General features: G+C 32.2%; 1 protein-coding gene across 2 annotated transcripts; it reads left to right on the top strand.

The window, feature by feature from the left end:
* The first annotated feature begins 310 nt into the window (after positions 1-310).
* LOC107909865 (ranBP2-type zinc finger protein At1g67325) lies at positions 311-3,885 on the top strand. Of its 2 annotated transcripts, none has more exons than XM_016837554.2 (10): positions 311-478; positions 755-800; positions 893-1,008; positions 1,425-1,701; positions 1,907-1,977; positions 2,326-2,371; positions 2,482-2,591; positions 2,758-2,782; positions 2,859-3,010; positions 3,287-3,885. In XM_016837554.2, the coding sequence occupies exons 1-10, from the start codon at positions 470-472 to the stop codon at positions 3,287-3,289; spliced, it is 855 nt and encodes a 284-aa protein (XP_016693043.1). In that variant the 5' UTR covers positions 311-469; the 3' UTR covers positions 3,290-3,885. The 2 variants fall into 2 exon arrangements, with proteins under 2 accessions (XP_016693043.1, XP_016693042.1); XM_016837553.2 differs by having other exon boundaries at positions 1,425-1,707.
* The last annotated feature ends 16,684 nt before the right edge of the window (positions 3,886-20,569 follow it).

Below are 20,569 nucleotides of genomic sequence, written 5' to 3'. Positions count from 1 at the left end.
ACCTTGCAATCAAACTATACAAAACAATTTTTTAAATATTTTAAATAATTAACCTAATATATTTTAATTCATACCCAATTAATTTATGTTTCACATATGATCAATAAGATTATTTAAAAGCAATTGAACCTTGACCAATAAATTCGAGGCATGCTAATTGAAAGAGTACATGGACCATCCAATAGGCAAAGGTCGCACCGAAGTCCAAACACCGGGCCCCATCCAAATCACAATAACGGCGTCAGAAATTCAGAGGGGCAGCAGCGAGCAACCGTTTATACTTATTTTAAACCAATTTTTCATTTACATCCCTCACATCACGCATAAAAATTTCCTGGTTATTCTGTTTAAAGTCCGTTAGTTTGTCACCGCCCTTTTATCGCAGGTAGGGCAAATCCCCAATTCCCTCTCTCTTGTTTCGAATCTTCACACCGAAACAGTCATATCTCCCTCTATTGCCGCCGCCTCAATGTCTCAGGTATTATGCCCTTCCAATTCTCTGAATTTCCCCTCTTATAGATTCGAGCATCCAACTTAATAGATCTAATGATAGATTTGTCTTGAAAATCAACTCCCCTTTGTCAAACTAGGATTCTCTTTTCTTTCGATTTTTTTTGTGCTTTTCTGTCGCTGCTCATTTCTCCAATTTATTATCGAAAAGTGGAAATGAATTTCGTAATTATTGCTTAGTATCGATTTATGCACATATTTACGGTGATTAACCTTTTTTTCTTGGGGGTGGCAATTGGTTCAGGTTGATAATAGAAACTCTTCTGCAGCGAAGCGAGCTAGAACCGATGGTATGCCGCTTAATTTTATTTTTATTTCATTCTGTGTACTTTTTAACATGTTTAATTTTGGCAATTTTGAATTTTTATGGTTAAATTTGTAGGCAGTCGTAGGGAAGATGATTGGACATGCCCTAGTTGCGGGAATGTCAATTTTTCATTTAGAACTACTTGCAATATGCGCAATTGCACTCAACCCAGGCCAGCTGTTCATAATTCAGTAAGTCTTCATATTTATTAGCCAATGGCGTTCAAAATATTCCTGAGTTTTTGAATATTGTTGAAATTTTAATTGCTTTAGTTTTGGCTCGTAGGTTTCGATTTTCTGTTCAGATTGGAGTTGTTTTTTAACAGAATTAGTAATAGAAGAGCGGATTCTTCAAAATATGTGGCTTAGCAAGTTATTTTTAATGAAGTTAATACCTGGTTCTGTGCTGAAAGACCAGAGTATATTATGTGATACCCAATGCTTGTTTCGTTCTAGTCCGTTTATGTCCTATTTTTTTATGACTCTGTTTATCATAAAATCGTAAATCTTTTCTACTGTTTGTTTCTCTCTTTAGAAACTGACCCTTTGCATTTTCTTTCTCCCATTATTTATTTTTAAAGCTTGAGTTGGTAATTTTTCCCTTTCAGAAATCTGCCAGCAAGCCTCTCCAGGCGCCACAGAGTTATTTGTCATCTGCTCCATATGTAGGTTCTGGAGCACCATCTTCTATGTATCTCGGTGTACCACCTTATGGTTCTTCCCTCTTCAATGGTTCCTCTATTCCTCCATATGAAGCACCTTTTTCTGGAGGATCGGCTTATCATTACAATTATGGCAGTCGTCTTTCTGGTGGCAGTCCCTTTCGGCTGCTCCATATGCCTTCTGGACCACCCCCTTATTCTAGTGGGCCTATGATAGGGAATGGTATTGGTAGTCTGCCTTCCCGTTTATAATTGCTATTACTTTTCCTGTTTATTCACTCTTGCAAGTTAAATTGTTGACCAAGAAAACCCGTTGATATTTCTTGTCTGCAACCCAACTACCCATTTACATATATGATTGACCTTAAGCATGATATTAATATCATATTAGTTAGTAAGTTATGGGCTTTTTTTTCTTTTTTACTTAGGTGGGATTTATGGTGTGCCCCCTTTGATGGACCGGTATGGCTTGGGGTTGCCCATGGCCCCTCCTCCAATGGTATGTTGAGATGTTTAATGCTAATTTGAGATCATTCTTTGTTAGGTTTTTGAAACTAAGATTGCAAGCTTAATATTTTGTATCATTTCTCCATCATGTAGTTGCACATTTTCTAGGTTTGGGTTTGTGTACTGGATTTATTCAATGCTTGGCAGTTATCAATTTGTATTAAGCATGCATCCCTCATTCAGCGAAGGCACGGATTTCTCCCTTATAGGAATACTGTGGATTGGTTCTTAAATTTGACTATTCTCTTTTGACCATCTAATATTTTATAAGTTGTAGTGGAACTAGAGTGTCTTATGCATGAGTCACAGTTTATGATATAATTACATTTTCAAACTACAGGGACCAAGGCCAGGATTTTTTCCGGATGATAAATTACAGAAAAAAGGTGCAGGCATGACATATCTCTACTGTTGTTTTTCAAAGAAGCCATTATCTTGTGCATTACAGAAAATTTTTTGCAATAATTTAATTATTTTCTCTTTGAATCTTTGTCAGATGCTACTCGTGATGATGATTGGACATGCCCAAAATGTGGGAATATTAACTTCTCTTTCAGAACTGTCTGTAACATGCGGAAATGCAATACGCCTAAGCCCGGATCTCAGGTTCTTGTAAACTTACATATTTAATAATGATGCAATGTAGCTGTTCTTTTGACACTTAATTTGCCTTTGGTACTTTGAAAACTGTAAAGTATATGAAATACTGCATTCCTTTTCTTTGGTTATGAACTATTTCTTGACTTATAACAATTTTTTCTTGTAAATGCAGACTCCAAAGTCTGATAAAAGTTCAAGTAAGTGCTTTTAAATTTGCAAACATCATAATGTCATGTCTGAAATTTTGATGGATATGTATTTCATGCTTTTCAGAACAAAAGATGCCAGAAGGAAGCTGGAAGTGTGAGAAATGTAGCAATATTAACTATCCTTTTAGGACAAAGTGCAACAGACAAAATTGTGGGACTGAGAAACCAGCTGAATCAAAGAAGTCGCCCTCCCCAACAGTGAATGAAAATGATCAGGTTTGTGATCTGATGCAGTTTCTTTGTCATGTAGTTTGTTACTTGAAGTTAGTGTTTTTGCTGCCCACATTTGTACACGTTGCGAATTCAGTTAGCGTTCTATACTTCAAACTATTCCTAGTTAAAGAATTATATGGGTTATCTGATTGTGTTTTAAAATGTCGTTATTACTATATTTTCCTACAATTCTATGGTGAAGACATTGTTGAATTTTACGGTCTTACTGAATTTTTTTTGTCTTTCTTTCCATTGATTTGCAATTGTCTACTGTTCCAGTGAGTACTAGGACATGTTTGAGGGTTGAGAAGGTCCAGAGTTATCCAGCATTGCTCAATCTGGGTGTCTGAAAGTCAGTCTTGTCGTCCTCATTTTGCAGCGGTTGTCAAGTTACTCTTCCTTCTCATTGATCAGTGTCCAGTTTTTGTATTAATGCTATGGTACTTCTGGTCTTTATGGATCGTTGGTGCATTATGTGTCAACCATCTTAATCCAGAAAATATTTACAGGTTGGTTCTGGTTTCGGTGAGGTTGATTTTGTAATTTGGAATCAACTTAGCTATTCTAGTGAGCATGTTACTGTGAACTTAGATATATTGCTAGTGGGTAAAAGACACTGCAAGTTTCACATTTCTAGTTTTCATTCAGTTTCCTTTTTTGTCTGTGTTGGGGTTGTCATTTTGTCTAGCCAAAGCTTCTATTAGAAGCATAAGTTCACAGCTTCTAATATTTAATTAGATCTATCGTCAGGTATTACTGGGGGTAGGAAATTTATAACTGTTTTCGTACTCGACTATAGGAGGTAGCGGCCAATTTTTGTATCATGTGTTTTGCTCATGGCATGGTATAAACACAGGTCCGGTGTTGTGATTTTTAAAGTTCTTTTTCCTGGATCTTTCAGAAACATCATACAATTGCGCTGTAATAGGTTAAACTTAGTCCCCTGTTTTGCGCATTATAATTGTATTATCGGTGTTAAGATACAATGGTCGACTGAGCTGTGTGACGTATGCATTGGAGGGTGGTGGTATTTGATTTGAGAAGTCACTGGCATCTTGTCAGTGTTGGATGTTGCATCAATTCCAGTCTTTATGTTATCAACGTTTCTGGTAGCCATGTATGTAATTTTGGTCATTCGAGATTGAAGTTGTTGTCAGGAAAGTCTAGTGAGATGAGACTGGATAGTGAGCACAACATCAAGTTACAGTGGCGCGAGGAAATGAGAGTATCTGGTCGTGACATTGATATGGTTTTGTTCGAGGACCACCCTTTTGATAGTTTTTAGCATGTTATATTTAAGTCTCATGGTCCTAGAAAGAAGCCATAAATCCCGATAGAAGAATTATGAATCCGACATAAAAGCACCTTGTTCAATAATATCTTTCCTGGTGTAAGTTATGACACTAAGCTCGTGTAAAGTAAAATTATAACTTAGAAATATGATTCTTTCCACGCTTGAACTGCAACTGGTAAGAAGAGGGCAAGAGGCATAATGGGTTCGGAATCTTGCGAGATGCTTATTTGTAAAAAAAAATCTGTTTCTTCAACGGCTGTACGTATTCCAGTATCTCTAACGGCTGTTTTCTTTTTGTATTTGCTCAGTTTATTAACTACAATTCGTACAAGCCGTTAAATCAGAACGTATTTCAATTAATTACGTATTTTAGTTAATAAACTGTCTGAGCTCAAAAGATTTAACGTTTTGATCTGAGCAAGAAAAATTAAGAAATTAAAATTTTAATTTAAATCGTACTTATTTTGTTTTGAGCCATGCACTTATTAATTTAGGGTTGATATATAAAGGTCAGCGAAAATTAAAATTTACCACTATATTACACTGATTGGTATTTGTCTTTGTTCTTATAAATTAAAGATAAATTTCTTATTATATTCAACTCTATTTTAAATTTTGTTGCTTCATTTTTGTTTGATTGAATTTTTCTATTCAACTTTAATTTAAAATAATTTGAAGGCAAACTTAATGAAGATCATTTTATATTTTACTCCAATTCAATTAAATAATAAGTTAATTAATACAATATTAAAATCAAATGAAAATGGTTACTTTATAAAAGTAAACTTGTTTTTTTTATGATATATGTATTTTAATTTTTGAGCTTTTTACTTCATTAAATGGAAATTCTAATTTAATTAATTTATCTTTAGTATAAGTTAAATCATTGTTAACTATTAAAATAAAATATTTGAAAGATTTTTTTATTAGATTATATTTTCAAATAATCAAAATTAATAATGGGTGGTAAATTTAATTAAAGTATCGAAACTGGTTGTAAAATTTAATAAAAATAAAAGTTTAGTAGTAAAATTAAGTTTTATAAGAGTTGAATGAAAATTTTACTTGTATTTTCAAAATATAATGATAAATATAAACGAAAATAAAGTATCTAATGAATAGCAAGTATTCTAATGAATTTGAAAAAAGAATTATTTAATTTTAATTACCTTTTATTTGGTAAAAAACCTTTCCAGTTACTTTTAATTTCTAAATTCAGCAAATTATTCTTTTTCAAAAAATTCAATGCAATTTAATATATGTCAATTTTGAAAGTAAACAATTAAGGATAATTAATGACAATATTAATATTTTCTGACAACTGTACCTGATTTTTGAATGGTATGATAATAAGTTTAGCCTTCAAAGTTTATCCAATTTAGTAACAAATTTATCTCACAATATTTGTGTAAATGTTGATGCTAAATTTGTTGAGTTTTTTTAGTATTAACATCGAAATGACAAAATATATAAACATTAAAGACTAAATTTGTTACTATTCCAATCAAAATTATGTATAATTGATGGGAGACATTAATATCATGGTTAATTATCCTTAGTAGTTCACGTTCGAAATCGACATGGATTAAATTGCTCCAATTTTTTTAAAGAGGGATCAATTTTTTCGATTTCAAAATTGAGAGGGATTGGAGAGGTCCTTTTACCATATATATATTTTTTAATTTGTTAGAAAGAACTTGGAAGTGACATTTAAAGTTCTAAAACTCGATGATTAGAACCCCAATAGTCAAGGGTGTTCACATTATCCTTAAGGTTGTGGGATCAATCCACAAGTCGTGCTTGTGTGGTAGTTTAAATGGGTGTGTGTGAGTTTGAGATTTTATTATATTAAATTATAAACTTGATAAGTGAACCAATCCGATATAACACAATTTAGGTTAATTAGATTATCTGCATATTCAAATCTACTTTGGTTTGATTTTTATTAGAGGTAAAATACAATTTCACCCTTGTATTGACTTATATCTTTATGGTTTTCAAAAAGATTAAATTGAAATTCTAACATTTTGGGGACTATAATTTTACTACATATTAACTTAAGATTTTATAAATTTTGGGGCCTAAAGAAGCAATTTCCCATTTCAGGGGGGTCAATGCTCTCGCTAGCCCTCCTCCATATGCACTGTTTGAAAGGATTGATTAGAATGGAAAATGATCATCTCTTCTATATTCTTTCCTCTCACTTTTCTTTCTAACCAAGCACACTCACAATTGATTTTCTTTCCGTTTCTCCACTCTTTCCTTCTATCCCTTCAGTTTTTCACTCAACCAAGTACATCCTTAAACTCGTTCTTTGAAGGCATTTGTGATCGAAACCCTTGCAATTAAATTGTGTTATAATCTAATACATCGCAATGTATGACGTCGAATAATTGTTGAATCTAATTGGTCAAAAGCTGTTTAAATATTAAAAGTATGCCTCAAATTCCCTAGGGATGTTGTCTGTCCTGGGCGATATCCACTTTTTTAGAATCTGAATGTTTTAGCCATGTTGCTAGATTTAAGAACAAAGTAGCACTTTGGTAATCATTGTTTTTGTATATCATTTTGGTAATTATTGTTTTTGTATTATTTTTATAAGAAAAAACTTTGCATTTGGTTAAGTTAAATTTTCAATATACTAATTTAATTTTTTGGGGTGGATCAATAAAAATTCTTTTATTGAAATGAACATGGGTCTCATCACACCAAATTTTGCCACCATTCATCACCTAATAATGATGCGGGGAAAACATGATTTTTTAAATGGTGTTGCCTGGTATATTGGCAACACTAATGTTAATTTATTTTTTAAAAATAAATTGACAAAAGGAAAAAAAACTGAAAAGAGAAAAAAAAAAGTTAAAAAAAAGGGTTGGTTAAGTAGTACCGGGCTAACACCCTGCCATTCGACGTGACCAATCAATCACGGGCTCACCCCCAACCCTTCTTTTTCAGCTTTTTTTTTCTTTTTCCTTCTCTTATACAAACAAATGGTCCACCCTCCCCCAACTCAGATTTTCAGTTGTGTTAGAATTTTGAAGGAAAAATTATTTATGTTGGAGTTTTAGAGAGAATTTGTGATAGTTTTAAAGTATATTTTTTTATTATTTGTAACAATAATTTGTATATTATATGTATGTTTATATTTTAATTTATTGTTTATTTTTAGATTTAATGTTTAAGATTATAGTTTTGTTTGTAAAAATTGTATTTGTGTTGGAGTTTTAGAGATAGATTATGATAGTTTTAATGTATGTTCTTTTTAGTTTGTAATAATAATTTGTATATTATAATATTTATTTATAATATTTAGATTTAATGTTTAAGATTATATTTTAGTTTGTAAAAAAAATTGTTTTGTTGTTTGTGTTGGAATTTTTTTATTTTTTATTAATATTTTATGTTTGTAATTTATATTTTACTAGATTAATTATGTTTATATATATTTTAGTAAAGGTACTTAAAATTTCAGTTGCAAACATCCGAATTAAGGTAATTTATTTTAATAATTCTTTTTTTAGTTGGTGATTAATATTATTATGTGAAAATTTTATTTAAATAAAAAAATTTAAAATTATTTACAAAAATGAGTTTTGCTAAATATTATTAGGTAGAAACAATATTGTTTTAAAGCGATATGTTTATTCAATTTTGTTTGCGTAGATATCAAGATGGGTTCATTTATTAGAGAAACCTACCACACTAACATGATAATTAATGTATCGGTAAAAAAAAAAATTGCTACTTGCTATTCAAGGGTATTTTATAAATTTGCACGCCATTTTTTTAATTGGCATATTTAATTAATATGGTAATTTGTTATGAATATAGGGTGAGTATTGCGTCTTAAGAGTGCGAGTCCATTGTTTAAGCCACCAATCAGACGAACATATTTTCCCTTATTTGGATGTCGTGGGATTTGGAACGGCGACATTGATTAGAATGTTTGAGCTTAGGGCTGACTTGATATCCGCCTTGGTTGAGAGGTGGCGCCTAGAGGCCTACACATTTCATTTGTCGTGTAGAGAGTGCATCATCACCTTAGAAGATGTTGCATTGCAACTTGGGCTCCAAGTTGACGATGTTGCGATCACGGCTCCAAGTTGACGATGTTGTGGTCACGGGTTCAAGTAAAGTGCATCATCACCTTGTTATCAGTTGCTTGGACGATCGTCGGGTGATGGTGGTGCTAAGTTTACCAATTTGAACTTTTCTTGGTTAAAATGAAATATCGAAACTTTACTAAGTAATGCCTCTGAATGGGAGAAGATGTGTGCTACTCGGGTGTATATACTGAAGCTAATAGGGGGTACTCATGCCAAACGCATGTAATAATAAAGTCCACTTGATGTACTTGCCTTTGTTGGTTGCTTTTCAAGTTGCCTGTTCGTATAGTTGGGGTTCAACAGTATTAGCAACATTGTATTGTGAGTTTTGTCGCATGATACACAATATATAGGCAAGCGCCTGCTACTACTACAGTCTTGGGCATTGTATAGGATGTCATTTCTGGCATAACTAAGTCACCAACAATATGTTTTCTCCCTTTTAAATAGGTAAAAAAATTAAAACATCAATGAAGAATTTTTTTTATAAAAATGTTATCTAGCAAGTTTGCTTTCTTTCTCGAGGATTGAAAAATCCAAAACCCTTGTTGTGTACAGACAAATGATTAAGGCATACATTGAGGATGAAGTAATATTTTTTCAAAATAAAATTATATTCATGTCACACAAGTATTTTAGTTACATTATTTTACCCATGTCATATAACCATGTTATTAATTGTGCAATTCGTGTGGATGTCATATTTTGCGCCAGATGTTGCGGTTGTAATTCTCCGATTAGCTTACCACCATTCATACATGGGGTGCATTAACGCACTCATGTTGAATTTTTCAACCGTTGAGTGGTACAACGGGAACCGAGTTCTGGGACAATTCGAGAGTAAGCAAGATGTTTCAAACATTCCAGTAAACTTCGACAATGTCCATGATATTAATAAAAGGGGAAAATATGCAAAAAAAAATGGACATTGGAGCACCAACAATGGATTGTAATGTGGAACACTTGGATGGATAGGAGGCCTCAGTTGGACTTTTGTATAGGGGATTTCACGTAACAGCCCGATTTAGACCCTAGGCGGATAGTGGTTTCTGGACCACAAATTTGAGTCAAAAAAATATTTTAATATTAATTTCCGTGCTTATAGCATGTGAATTAACATGTGTGAAATTTTCGTGATTTAATTTATCCGTTTGTGTGCTTAATTTGTGAAAAGGGCTAAATCGCATAAAAAGTAAAAGTGGCATTCTCATTGTTAATATGCTAATTTGTTATGATTTGATTTATGGGAAGTCCTTAAAAGGTTAATATGCCATTATAAGGTTAGTGGACATTTATGTCCATGATTCAAGTGATTTTTATTAAGATTTCATTAAGGTTAAAATAGTAAAAAGTATAATAACATGATATTAAATGAAACAAAAATTAAAATGGCCATGCATTCATCTTTCTTGGCCGAAACTAGAGAAGGAAAGAAATCTTTGAAAACTTTGAAATGTTCGGCACCTTGGAAGCTTGAATTAGGTATGTGTTTTGCTTGGTTTTTGATAATTTTTATGTTTTTGAGATCGTTGCTTTGAATACTAGCTAGTCCATGCTTGAATTTTTGAATTGGTTGTGTATTTTGTGATTTTACATTGATGAGAAATTTTGTTGTTGTTTTTTGATGATGGAAAATAAAAATAAGTTGTTAGATTATTATGTTTAATTAAATGATTTTTAGTAAAAATGTCTATTTAGGATTAAATTGTGAATTTTTAAATTTAAGGGTCAAAATGTGAAATAAATGAAAGAAATGGGCTGATAGGGACCCTAGTGAAATTCAGCCAAGCTTGGGTGTGGTGAAATTTTGAATATTTTGTGTTTTGTGAAATAGGGACTAAATTGTGAAAAATGTGAAATGTTAGGGGTTAAAATGCAATTTTCCCCTTTATGTGTTTTTGAATGAATTTGAATAAATATATGATTAAACAAGTCAAATTTTTATTAATTTAGATCAAGAAAATAAGAAATCGGATTTGGAACGGGGGAAATCAAAAGTTGTCTAATAGTCGTCCCGGTCCGTTCGTCTTCGTCCGAGGTAAGTTTATAAGTAAATAAATATCATTAAATTTGTATGTATATGTATTATAAATGCTGAATTTTTATAAGCATGGGAGAATTATTTATGAGTTTGATTCGATTAAATTACGACGTCCGAAAGCCCCGTACGAACCATAGGATTCCGGTATGTGATTTTGTGTAAGACGACACCTGGGATGTTTGCAACGATTTGAGATTTACGTGTAAGACCATTTCTGGAACATTGGCATCGTATTTGACTTTGTGTAAGACCCTGTCTGGGACAGTGGCATCGATATTTGATTACATGTAAGACCATGTTTGGGACGATGGTATTGTACAAGCTGTTGAGCTATCCGAATATCCTTAATGATTCCAAATGGTATAACGGGCAAAGATTAGCAAGATCGAATATGAGTTCGGTTTAAATAATTCAGGTATGTTTTATGTTTATATGAGATTCGAATGAAGAGGTAAGTTTTGATGCAATTATGTGACTATGTGAAATAACTTGTGAAAGGTGATTATATATATGTATGAGTTTAGTTATATTCGGTCAAATAGTAATAAGTTATTAATGTCCTTATTATACTTTATTTGCTTATGACTTACTAAGCTTTTCAAGCTTACTGTGTGTGTGCTTGTTCGTTGTTTTATAGATTTTAGGAAGCTAGTTATGAGCTGGGGATCGTCAAGGAAGTCCATCACACTATCGACTGTTATTTCGATATTTTAAAAGCTTGAATTATAAACCTATGGCATGTATAGACTAGTATTTGTTTTGGTTGATTTTGAATTTGTATATAAAGCCATGCGAAAATGGCTAGAGATGATGCTTACGTTTATGCATTTTCAGTCATGGAATATATGCTTGTGATGTTTTGATATATGATTGGGTAATGGGTGATGAAAAGCTTGGTTTACAATCGGCCATGAAATTAGCTCATTTGGAAAATGTGTTTATGGTATATGAAATATAGGTTAAGTAATGGTTAAGTCATTATTTTGATTGGTTATTTAGGTGTGATTGGTGATGGCAAATTATGGATAAGTCTTATGATCAATTATGGTTTGGCTAATTTGATTCGGTTTGTGGTGACAAGCATATAAATATATTATCCTTGAATGTTTAGTCATGTAAGTTTGATTTTTAAATGGTAAGTAATGAACATGTTTCATAATTGTTTTGGTTGATTGTTTTGGTACGGATCCAAATGGTAAAAGATGGTTATGATTTAGGCATGTTTTGGTTAACTTTTAATGGATAATTAAAAGTATCAAGTTGATGTTAGTATTATTATAGGTATGCGCACATGTGTGCTTGTAGATTCGATTTTGATATGTGGTTCATTTTGTTAAGCTTATGATCTTTATAATGGGGTAATTGAATCAATGACTAGTTAATAGGATGAAATATAAAGTTAGGTATAATATATATACATGCATATTAGGTGTGCAAGGGAATGTTATTTGTGTTCAATTGATTAATGTGGTTTTTGTTTTTAGGGTAAAATGCGCACTATACATATATATGCATCACTAGTATGCTCAGCTATGTCGTAATGTTACTAAAGTCGCATATGTGATTGCACCCAATTATGGTATTATGGTTCGATTGGTTTTATTAGGTGCTTATGCAGAAGTTATGAAATGTTATGTTTGATATTCAAATAATGAAATAAATATAGTGACGTATTTTTTTTAATGTATGAAATGTAATGATATATGTTGGGATATGTCTTAAGTATACAAATGCCATTACTATTAGGGTTATGTGGTTCGAACATTAATATGTATGAAGAACATGAAATTTGGCTTGTTGCACATTAGTTAATTCAAACATGTGGTTATATAGATTATACTAATATGGTTGAAATTTGAAGTATGGTTTGTATATGTGTTATAAGTAATAAAGCATGATAAATTTTATCTGGTTATGTGTTTCGTATGTGCAAATTTAACTAATATGAGTTGGTGGCAATTTATATTGGATTTAAAAGTTATATTGTATAGAAGTTGATATAACCACGTGTACGAAAATGATAAATGATTATGCGAAACTGTGTTTTGTCCGGTAATGCCTCATAACCCTAATTCGACGACGGATACAAGTTAGGGGTGTTACATTTCACGCCCTCAATCTACTACCAACGTTGGTAAATGGAAATCAAGTTGTTGTATTTGTTTGGTGGCCAGTTGATAATAGCCCCTAGACACATGCATCGATGAGGGCATTAGCAAAGTGGGCCTAGTCGATCCCATCCTCGCCGAGGACATCCGTTTCTTTCTCCCGAGCTTGAGCCTGAGCCTGAGCCTGAGCCTGAGCTTGAACTTGCAAGGACACAAACACAATCGGAGGGTAGTTTTTATCATCCAGAGTTGCGCAATGACAGTTGTGTGCTGAAGTTTAAAAGCTACGCCTCTTGTCCAGATATGCCCGGTTCTAGTTCTGATTATCAACAACCGAGATCATCAATGATGGTTGAGTTTAGCTCCACACCTCCTGATCAAATCATTTGGATATAAAATTTTTTGAGTTACTTTGATACACCCCCAAAGTTCATCGATGGATGATAAGAATGCAAGTTCGGATGAGGAAAGCATTAAGCTTCCGATTGACCATTGCGAGCAACCCAGACGTCAATGAAGGGCACCACAACGTTTCACCCTACAGACAACTCCATCCAACCATAAAATTTGATACATATAAATTGTGAAGTAATTGTACCATCTTTCTTTCTAATAAACTTTATTTGTAATTATTTACAAAGTTTCATTTTTTCCCTTCATTTTTAAAAATTATTTTCATGCTTATTTTTCAAAAACAAATATAATTAACAAATTGTTTTAATTAAAAAAATTAATTAAAAAAATTTTCTTACCATAATTTTTTAATTAACTTATTTAATTTTGTCAATGTTATTGTTTGAATTAATGTTAAATAGGAAATTAAATATTTTTCTTGCCATATATTTTTCTTATCGTGATTTTAACTTATTATCATATATGAATTTAATGCATATTGTTTCAATTTTGTAATAAGGGTTAGCTTGCTCAAAATTATGAAGAATCATGGCAATAGCATAGAAATAAATTTAATTCAATCTGTGAAAATGATTAAAATATATTTGAATATCAGATACATAAATTTATATTTACCTCAAGTGTGATAATTGTCTAAGATGGAAGTTCCGATGTGGGCACTTGTTTCGACTATGGCCAACAATTCTACATAGACCGCAACATTTGGGTTTGTCCTTCTCTCTCAAGTCCATGTCATTCCGAATCCTACTAGCCTACGGCCAACATTGGGTACCCTACGCAGCCTCAAGTTTGGGAGCAACTCGAATGAAAGTGGAGGCACTTCCTATGTTGAGATATCCCTGAAAGTGGGGAACTCATTTTCCCCGATACGTAATGCGCGTTCCAACGAGTACACCTCATAATATATTGGTCACAATTGACATTGGCCCATGCACATGCCGCAACTATTGGAAAAAAAGTTTGGTTCGAAAATAGTTTTCTTACACAACGGAAATATAAAAATTTTGAAAACCAAGTCGGTTTATAATATTTATAGCAATACTTTTTTTTTCTCGAAATAGTACCTATGCTTTGAGCGAGGTGGATCCTAGACATTCCAATTTTCAATCGAACAATCTTCTCCGCTATTCTTATACCACGAACTCCCTCAAGTCTGGGTTCGAACAATTTCAAATCAAACATAGAATTAGAAATAATTTTCTTAATTTTAGTAGGAAAGTAAATCTCTTATAGAAATCGATAGTATTGTTATTCCCAGAAAATAGAATTTATACTTAAAAATAAATTCTGACTTATTTTTAGGCAAAATAACAATATCTCAAAGTTATGTGTTTTTATCCCTAACAGTGTCATCTATATACAATGAGAGGTAGTGAAACCCTAGTCGAATTAGTAAAATCCAAACAATATTCATTTAATAGAAAAACAATCCCCTAGTTGAATTAAGAGAGAGAAGGGTGGCTAACCTTAGTTACTAGGGTTAGTCTCCCCTTATACTTGTTATGAGAGGTTTTGGGTCTCTCTTATATCGAGTCCAATTATATGTGCTTCTTAGACTTTTAACCCAGCACTTTATAGTTTAATCCAACCCAATATATGTTTTTCTATTTCCCAAAATAAATATTATTTATTAAATTAATTTTAAATAATTTAAATTTTCAATTAAATAGTTTTCTAAACCTAATTCTAATTCCGTTAAAATCATGGTAATTTTAACGTAAAATAATTTATGAGAAAATATATTTAATTTCTACTTGAAATGGATTCACAATGACCATTTAATTTAATTTTTAAACTTCAATTAATTAAAAAATAATTCAAAAAATTTAAATTAATTCTCAGGTCATTTACGTACTTAGCGAGAAACCACATTCATTTCAAAATGTAACCCATTTTTCTAAGTTTATCATTTCTATTCGTTTTTGTTCATTTGATTCAACATGTAATTCATTTCTAGTTTCAACGAGCTAGCGGAGGGACCGATTGGACAAATGTAATTAGGGCTCAAATGATTTACAATTAAGTTCCAGCTTTTCGCGTATTAATTATAAACTCATCTATTCATGAAGTTATTCCATTATAGTATCGTGACTACGCCCTACCTAATAACATATCATTACAAAAACTACTTGATCAATACTCGTCTGATGACCTTGTCATAAGTGTGTTACCCTCAAAGAATATCCTTAATCTCTTTGGAATAAACTCGTTCTCCCAATATAATTCTATTTTTATCTCATGGTAACCATTACATTTGCCTTCATAAAAAGTCAATTTCTATCAAATAGTAATTAAGTCATTCATCACAAAGACAAACGACCCATAACTAGTTTTAGTTTTCATCTATCATGTATTGCCAATGAGAGGATATCATTTACTCATGTTTTGGGCTATGAATTACACTATTTTGAATAATGCTACATACTGCAGAAATCATATACCCAACATACCAACTTTCGATTCTTTATCTATTTGAACTCAGGCTTTTACTTAAATTAAAGCATATGAATCACGCATACATATGTTGGAAAAAATTTGGTTCAAAAATAGTTTTCTTGCATATCGAAAAATTAAATTTTTGAAATTGGAATCACTTTGTGATATTTATAGTAATAAACTTTTCCCGAAATCACACCAGTGTTTTTGGCTAGACGGATCTTTGTCATTCTCGACTTTAAATCGAACGACCTTCTTCTCTATTCTTGTATCATGAACTACTTTGAGTGGGGGCTCGAATGAATTCGAATCAAACATAGAACTAGAAATTATTTACTTTACTTTCAGATGGAAAGCAAAAACCTATCTTTAATAGAAACTAGTAGAATTGTTATTCTAGAAAATAGAATTTCTACTTAGAAATAAATTCTCACTATTTTCAGGTAAAATAACAATATTTCAAAGTTGTGTATAACTTATTTTCTATTTAGCCCTACTGGTGCCATCTATTTATAGGGAGAAAAAGCAAAACCCTTGTTGAATTAGTTGAAGTCTATTTAATAGAAAATAACTTCATAGTTAAACTAAGAGAGAGAGAGAGAGGCGGCAACCCTAGTTAAATATATACCAGGTTTTTCATTCCAAGTATTTAACATGAAAGGCTTTTGGGTCTCTATCGTATCGGGTCAAATTATGAATGCTTCTTGAACTTTTAACCCAACACGTTATAATTCAATCCAACCCAATACATGATTTTCTATTTTCCAAAATAAACATCATAAATAAATTTAAATTAATTAAATAATTTTTTCAACCCTCTAACACCCCCCGGAACAGGGTTACGAAGCAATACTAGAAAATTCACTTCAAACAAATACAATTTATAAACATTTCAAATCATATTGATAATCATATTAAAATCAATCCAAATCATACATGTTGTCCCTTATATGAGCCCTCGAGGCTCTAAAAACATAATAGAAACAAGTTGGGACTAAATTTAAAACTTATAGAATTTTTCAGAAAATAGTGAAAATTTTAAACACTGTAGGGGTCACATGGCCATATGGCTAGGCCGTATGACTCACAGGGCTAAGAGACACGCCCATGTCTTAGGCTATGTGGACATTAGAAATAGGGACACAAGGCTGTGCCCTAACCCGTGTCTGTGCTCGTGTGACTCACTAACTTGGGTCACACGGCTAAGCCACACCCCTGTGTGCCAGGCCGTGTACCCTTCGAAGTAACCCCATACGCCTGTGTGCCATGCCGTGTGCTAGGCCGCATAATAGCCTGGCTTGTAACCCTTTGAAAGCTACAAAGGACACACGGCCATGTCGCCTGGCCGTGTGTCACACACGGGTTAGATATACGCCAGTGTGGACGAAAATAGGCCATTTTACAAGCCATTTTCCTCACCCATCTTGGTATGTACCAACACCTAAAATTACACATATATATAAGCCATAACAAGATACCATAATTATGCAAAATCAAGCTATATAAATAAGATATAATAACGTACAACCAATATGCCCTTAGGCACCTCAAATGACAACATGTAAACATGTATAACCATGTACTCAATTTGGTTAAAATGATCAACTAACTTCCAACTAGATTTGCAACAATACATACCATAAAATTTACTTACCAAAACACAAACCATTTGGTACCAAAATGTCATTCTATAACTAGTATCAAGTAACCATATAAATCATACATAATAAGGTATCAATTCACCACTTATTCAACATATCACAAGGCACATATACAATATACATATTTAGGCTTTCATTCCATCTTCCAACATTCAAACAAAACAAGTCAAACATGAATAATATTAAGGCTAATATTTACATGCCAAAACTAAATTCAATTGAACACCAAAATACCATAACACGAGCCAAACCAAATGGCCATTTCAACAATCGAACATATAGGCCAACATTAGCCAAAATACCTATACATGCCATTATAACCAAAATCAAAACAATCGAAAGTACCAAAAGAGCCGATGGATAGTGTGACATAGCTCCGACAAGCTTCCAACCTGAATGAGTTTCTGATGCACTATAAGACACGAAAAAATAACACAGAGTAAGCATTTAAGCTTAGTAAGTTCGTATAACTTAAAACATAACTTACCATTTAATCACATAATAGCTAGGTAAACATAGCATATCCCAACATAATTTGGCCAAAGCCTATGCATATACATAAACAAATAAACACATCATTTGATTAAGTTTCATATACATGTATCATCCATTTCAATTCTCAATATACCTTGTATCAACATTTCAATGTAATGCTCATGTGTCTCTATAATAGTTCGTATCAAACTCTTATCATCTCATATCAGAATAATGCCCGTTGAACTATTTAGAATACCATCAGATACTCGGGATAACTCATGCATAGTGTGCTAAATCATATAACTGTAATCTGTCAAATCCTGTACATGTATGCTCACATGAGCTGTGAATATGGGCCTGCTCACATGAGCTGTAGGTCTGAACGTAGCTACACGATGTTGCTCACACGAGCTACGGAGTATCCGAAACACATGTCAAACCTCAGCCATCGGTAGGACGTTCAAGACTAGCACCCGAATCATGTAAACCATAATGACATGTCATTTGTATCCTATGAATTCCTAAGGTCCAAACGGGGCTCGATAATCGTTGTATGTCGTTGGATATGCAATCGGTATATATGTATAGTAATTAACAACACAAGTATATTTCATTCAAAACCATATATACACAATTCGATTACACGAACTTACCTCGATGAGTAAATATAGATACGAAGGCGACTAATATGAGACTTTATCCTTGCATCGATCTAAAGCCGTACGAGGTCTGTCTTGATTTATACGGATAAATTTAGCTCAATTCAATATGTATTTTATTCAATTTAACCCAAAATCATATTTTGGAAAAAATACTATTTTACCCCTATACTTTTAATTTTCTTGCAATTTAGTCCCTAGTTCATAAAAATGGAAATTCATGCAATTCCACCACAACCCACTATAGTCGAATATCAATTAGGTCCCTATCAAGCCCTATATTTCATTTATTTCACAATTTCACCATGTAAAATTTTTTATTTTTCAATATAATCCCTATTTGACAATTTCATCAAAAATCACTTAACAAAAGTTGTTTATCTATTAACAACTAACCATTTTCTTCCATAAATCATCAAAACTCATACACATTCATTAATGGAAAAACACTAATAGTTTAACAGTTTCACAAATTAGTCCCCGAGTTAGCTAGATTAAGCTACAACGATCCCGAAAACATATAAACCAATAAAAAAAGAACAAAAATAACTCACATGCAATAGGAATTAGTCTAGCCAAAACTTTCAAGCTTCCATGGCTTCCCAATCTTTTAATTTTGGTTGAATAAAGGTTAAAGATGATAACTTTGCTTTTTATTTTATTTAATTTTTACTTTATTTTCTAATTACCAAAATAACCTTAAGAAATAATCAAAATTTCAATAATGCCAGAACATGTTCATTCGCTAACATCATTTATGGTCTATTTACCAAGGACTCATACTTTAAGTTTCTATAGCTATTTAATACATTTAGCTACTAGAACTCAACTTTTGCACTTTACATGATTTAGTCCTTTTAATCAAATTGAGCATGTAAACGGTAAAATTTCTTAACGAAATTTTTATACGGTACTACTAGCATGCTGTAAGCAATAAAATAATAAAATAAATGTTTTGACTTTGAATTTGTGGTCCCGAAACCACTGTTCTTATTTAACTGAAAATGAGCTGTTACAAACTCGGTTCTGATTTCATTAAGATCATGGAAACTTTATCGTAAAATAATCTATGATAAAATATACTTAATATTTATACATTCAACGGATTCATAATGACCAATTAATTTAATTCCATTTTTAAACTTCAATTAATTAATTAATTATTTGAAAAATCATAAATTAATTTTCAAGTCATTTCTTACTTAGTGAGAAAACCACATTCATTTTCGAATGTTTCTCATTTCCCTAATTTTACCATTTCTATCCATTTTTGTTCATTTGATTCAACATGCAATTCTTTTCTAGTTTCAACGAGTTAGCAGAGGGATTGTTTGGGCATATGTGATTAGGGTTCAAATGATTTCTAATTAAGTTCTAGTTTTTCTCATGTTAATTATAAATTCATTTAGTGACGAACTCATTCCACCATAGTATCTTCGTGACTGAGCTTTCCCTAATGACATATCATTACAAAAGCAACTTGATCAATGCTCATCCAATGACCTTGCCATAAGTGTGTTACCCTCATAAGATATCCTTAGTCTCTTTGGGATAAACTCACTCTCCCAATATGATCCTATTTTTATCTCATGGTAGTCATTACATCTTCCTTAATAAAAAGTCAATTACTATTAAATAGTAATTAAGTCATTCATCACAAAGATGAACGACCCATGGCCATGTTTATTTTTCATCTATCATGTAATACCAATGAGAGGATATCATTTACACATGTCTCGAGCTACGAATTACACTATTTTGAATGATGCTACTTACTGCAGAAGTCATATACCCAATGCACCAACTTTTGATTCCTTATCTATTTGAACTCAGGCTTTTACTTACATCAAAGTATACTAGTCACGCATACATAATCCATTGGCCACTTAGGATTAAGGTATGCCACACTATGAACGTTACAAGTGAATAAATCCAAAACCAGATTCAAGATCTATTTTGCTTAGGTCCAATCTAATCTAGCGTCAGTCCAACCAATCACATTTATGTATCTATCTTCTCAGAGTCATCCGCTCTGATGCCCAAGACAAAGCATCTCCCCGATTGGACTTGATAGATGACATATTAGTCTTTCAATTTCCGATTAGACTAAAGACACGTTAAAGTTCGTCTAATAGTATAAGTTGTCTTTTTGTATTATGATCTTACCATGTAATACCGCTTAGTATTAGTTTAAACATTAGACAACTAGTGAGATAATATTTGCTTCTATTTTTCTTTGCATACAAAAACCACATTAGGATATTATACAAAGAATATTAATGTAATCCATTAATCATTTTATTAACCAATCTGTTCGAAAAAATTACAAGTTTACAAATGAATATACTACACTTAAGTCACCA

This window comes from Gossypium hirsutum, chromosome D02 (assembly GCF_007990345.1).
Source record: "Gossypium hirsutum isolate 1008001.06 chromosome D02, Gossypium_hirsutum_v2.1, whole genome shotgun sequence".
NCBI classification, from domain to species: domain Eukaryota; kingdom Viridiplantae; phylum Streptophyta; class Magnoliopsida; order Malvales; family Malvaceae; genus Gossypium; species Gossypium hirsutum.
This window is presented reverse-complemented; position numbering and strand designations above follow the sequence as displayed.

What these genes read in the sequence shown, in the direction of transcription:
- LOC107909865 (XM_016837553.2), top strand. An exon ending in GAAGCGAGCTAGAACCGATG is followed by an intron (nt 801 to 892) that starts GTATGCCGCTTA and finishes TTAAATTTGTAG; the next exon opens with GCAGTCGTAGGGAAGATGAT. An exon ending in TGATAAATTACAGAAAAAAG is followed by an intron (nt 2,372 to 2,481) that starts GTGCAGGCATGA and finishes AATCTTTGTCAG; the next exon opens with ATGCTACTCGTGATGATGAT.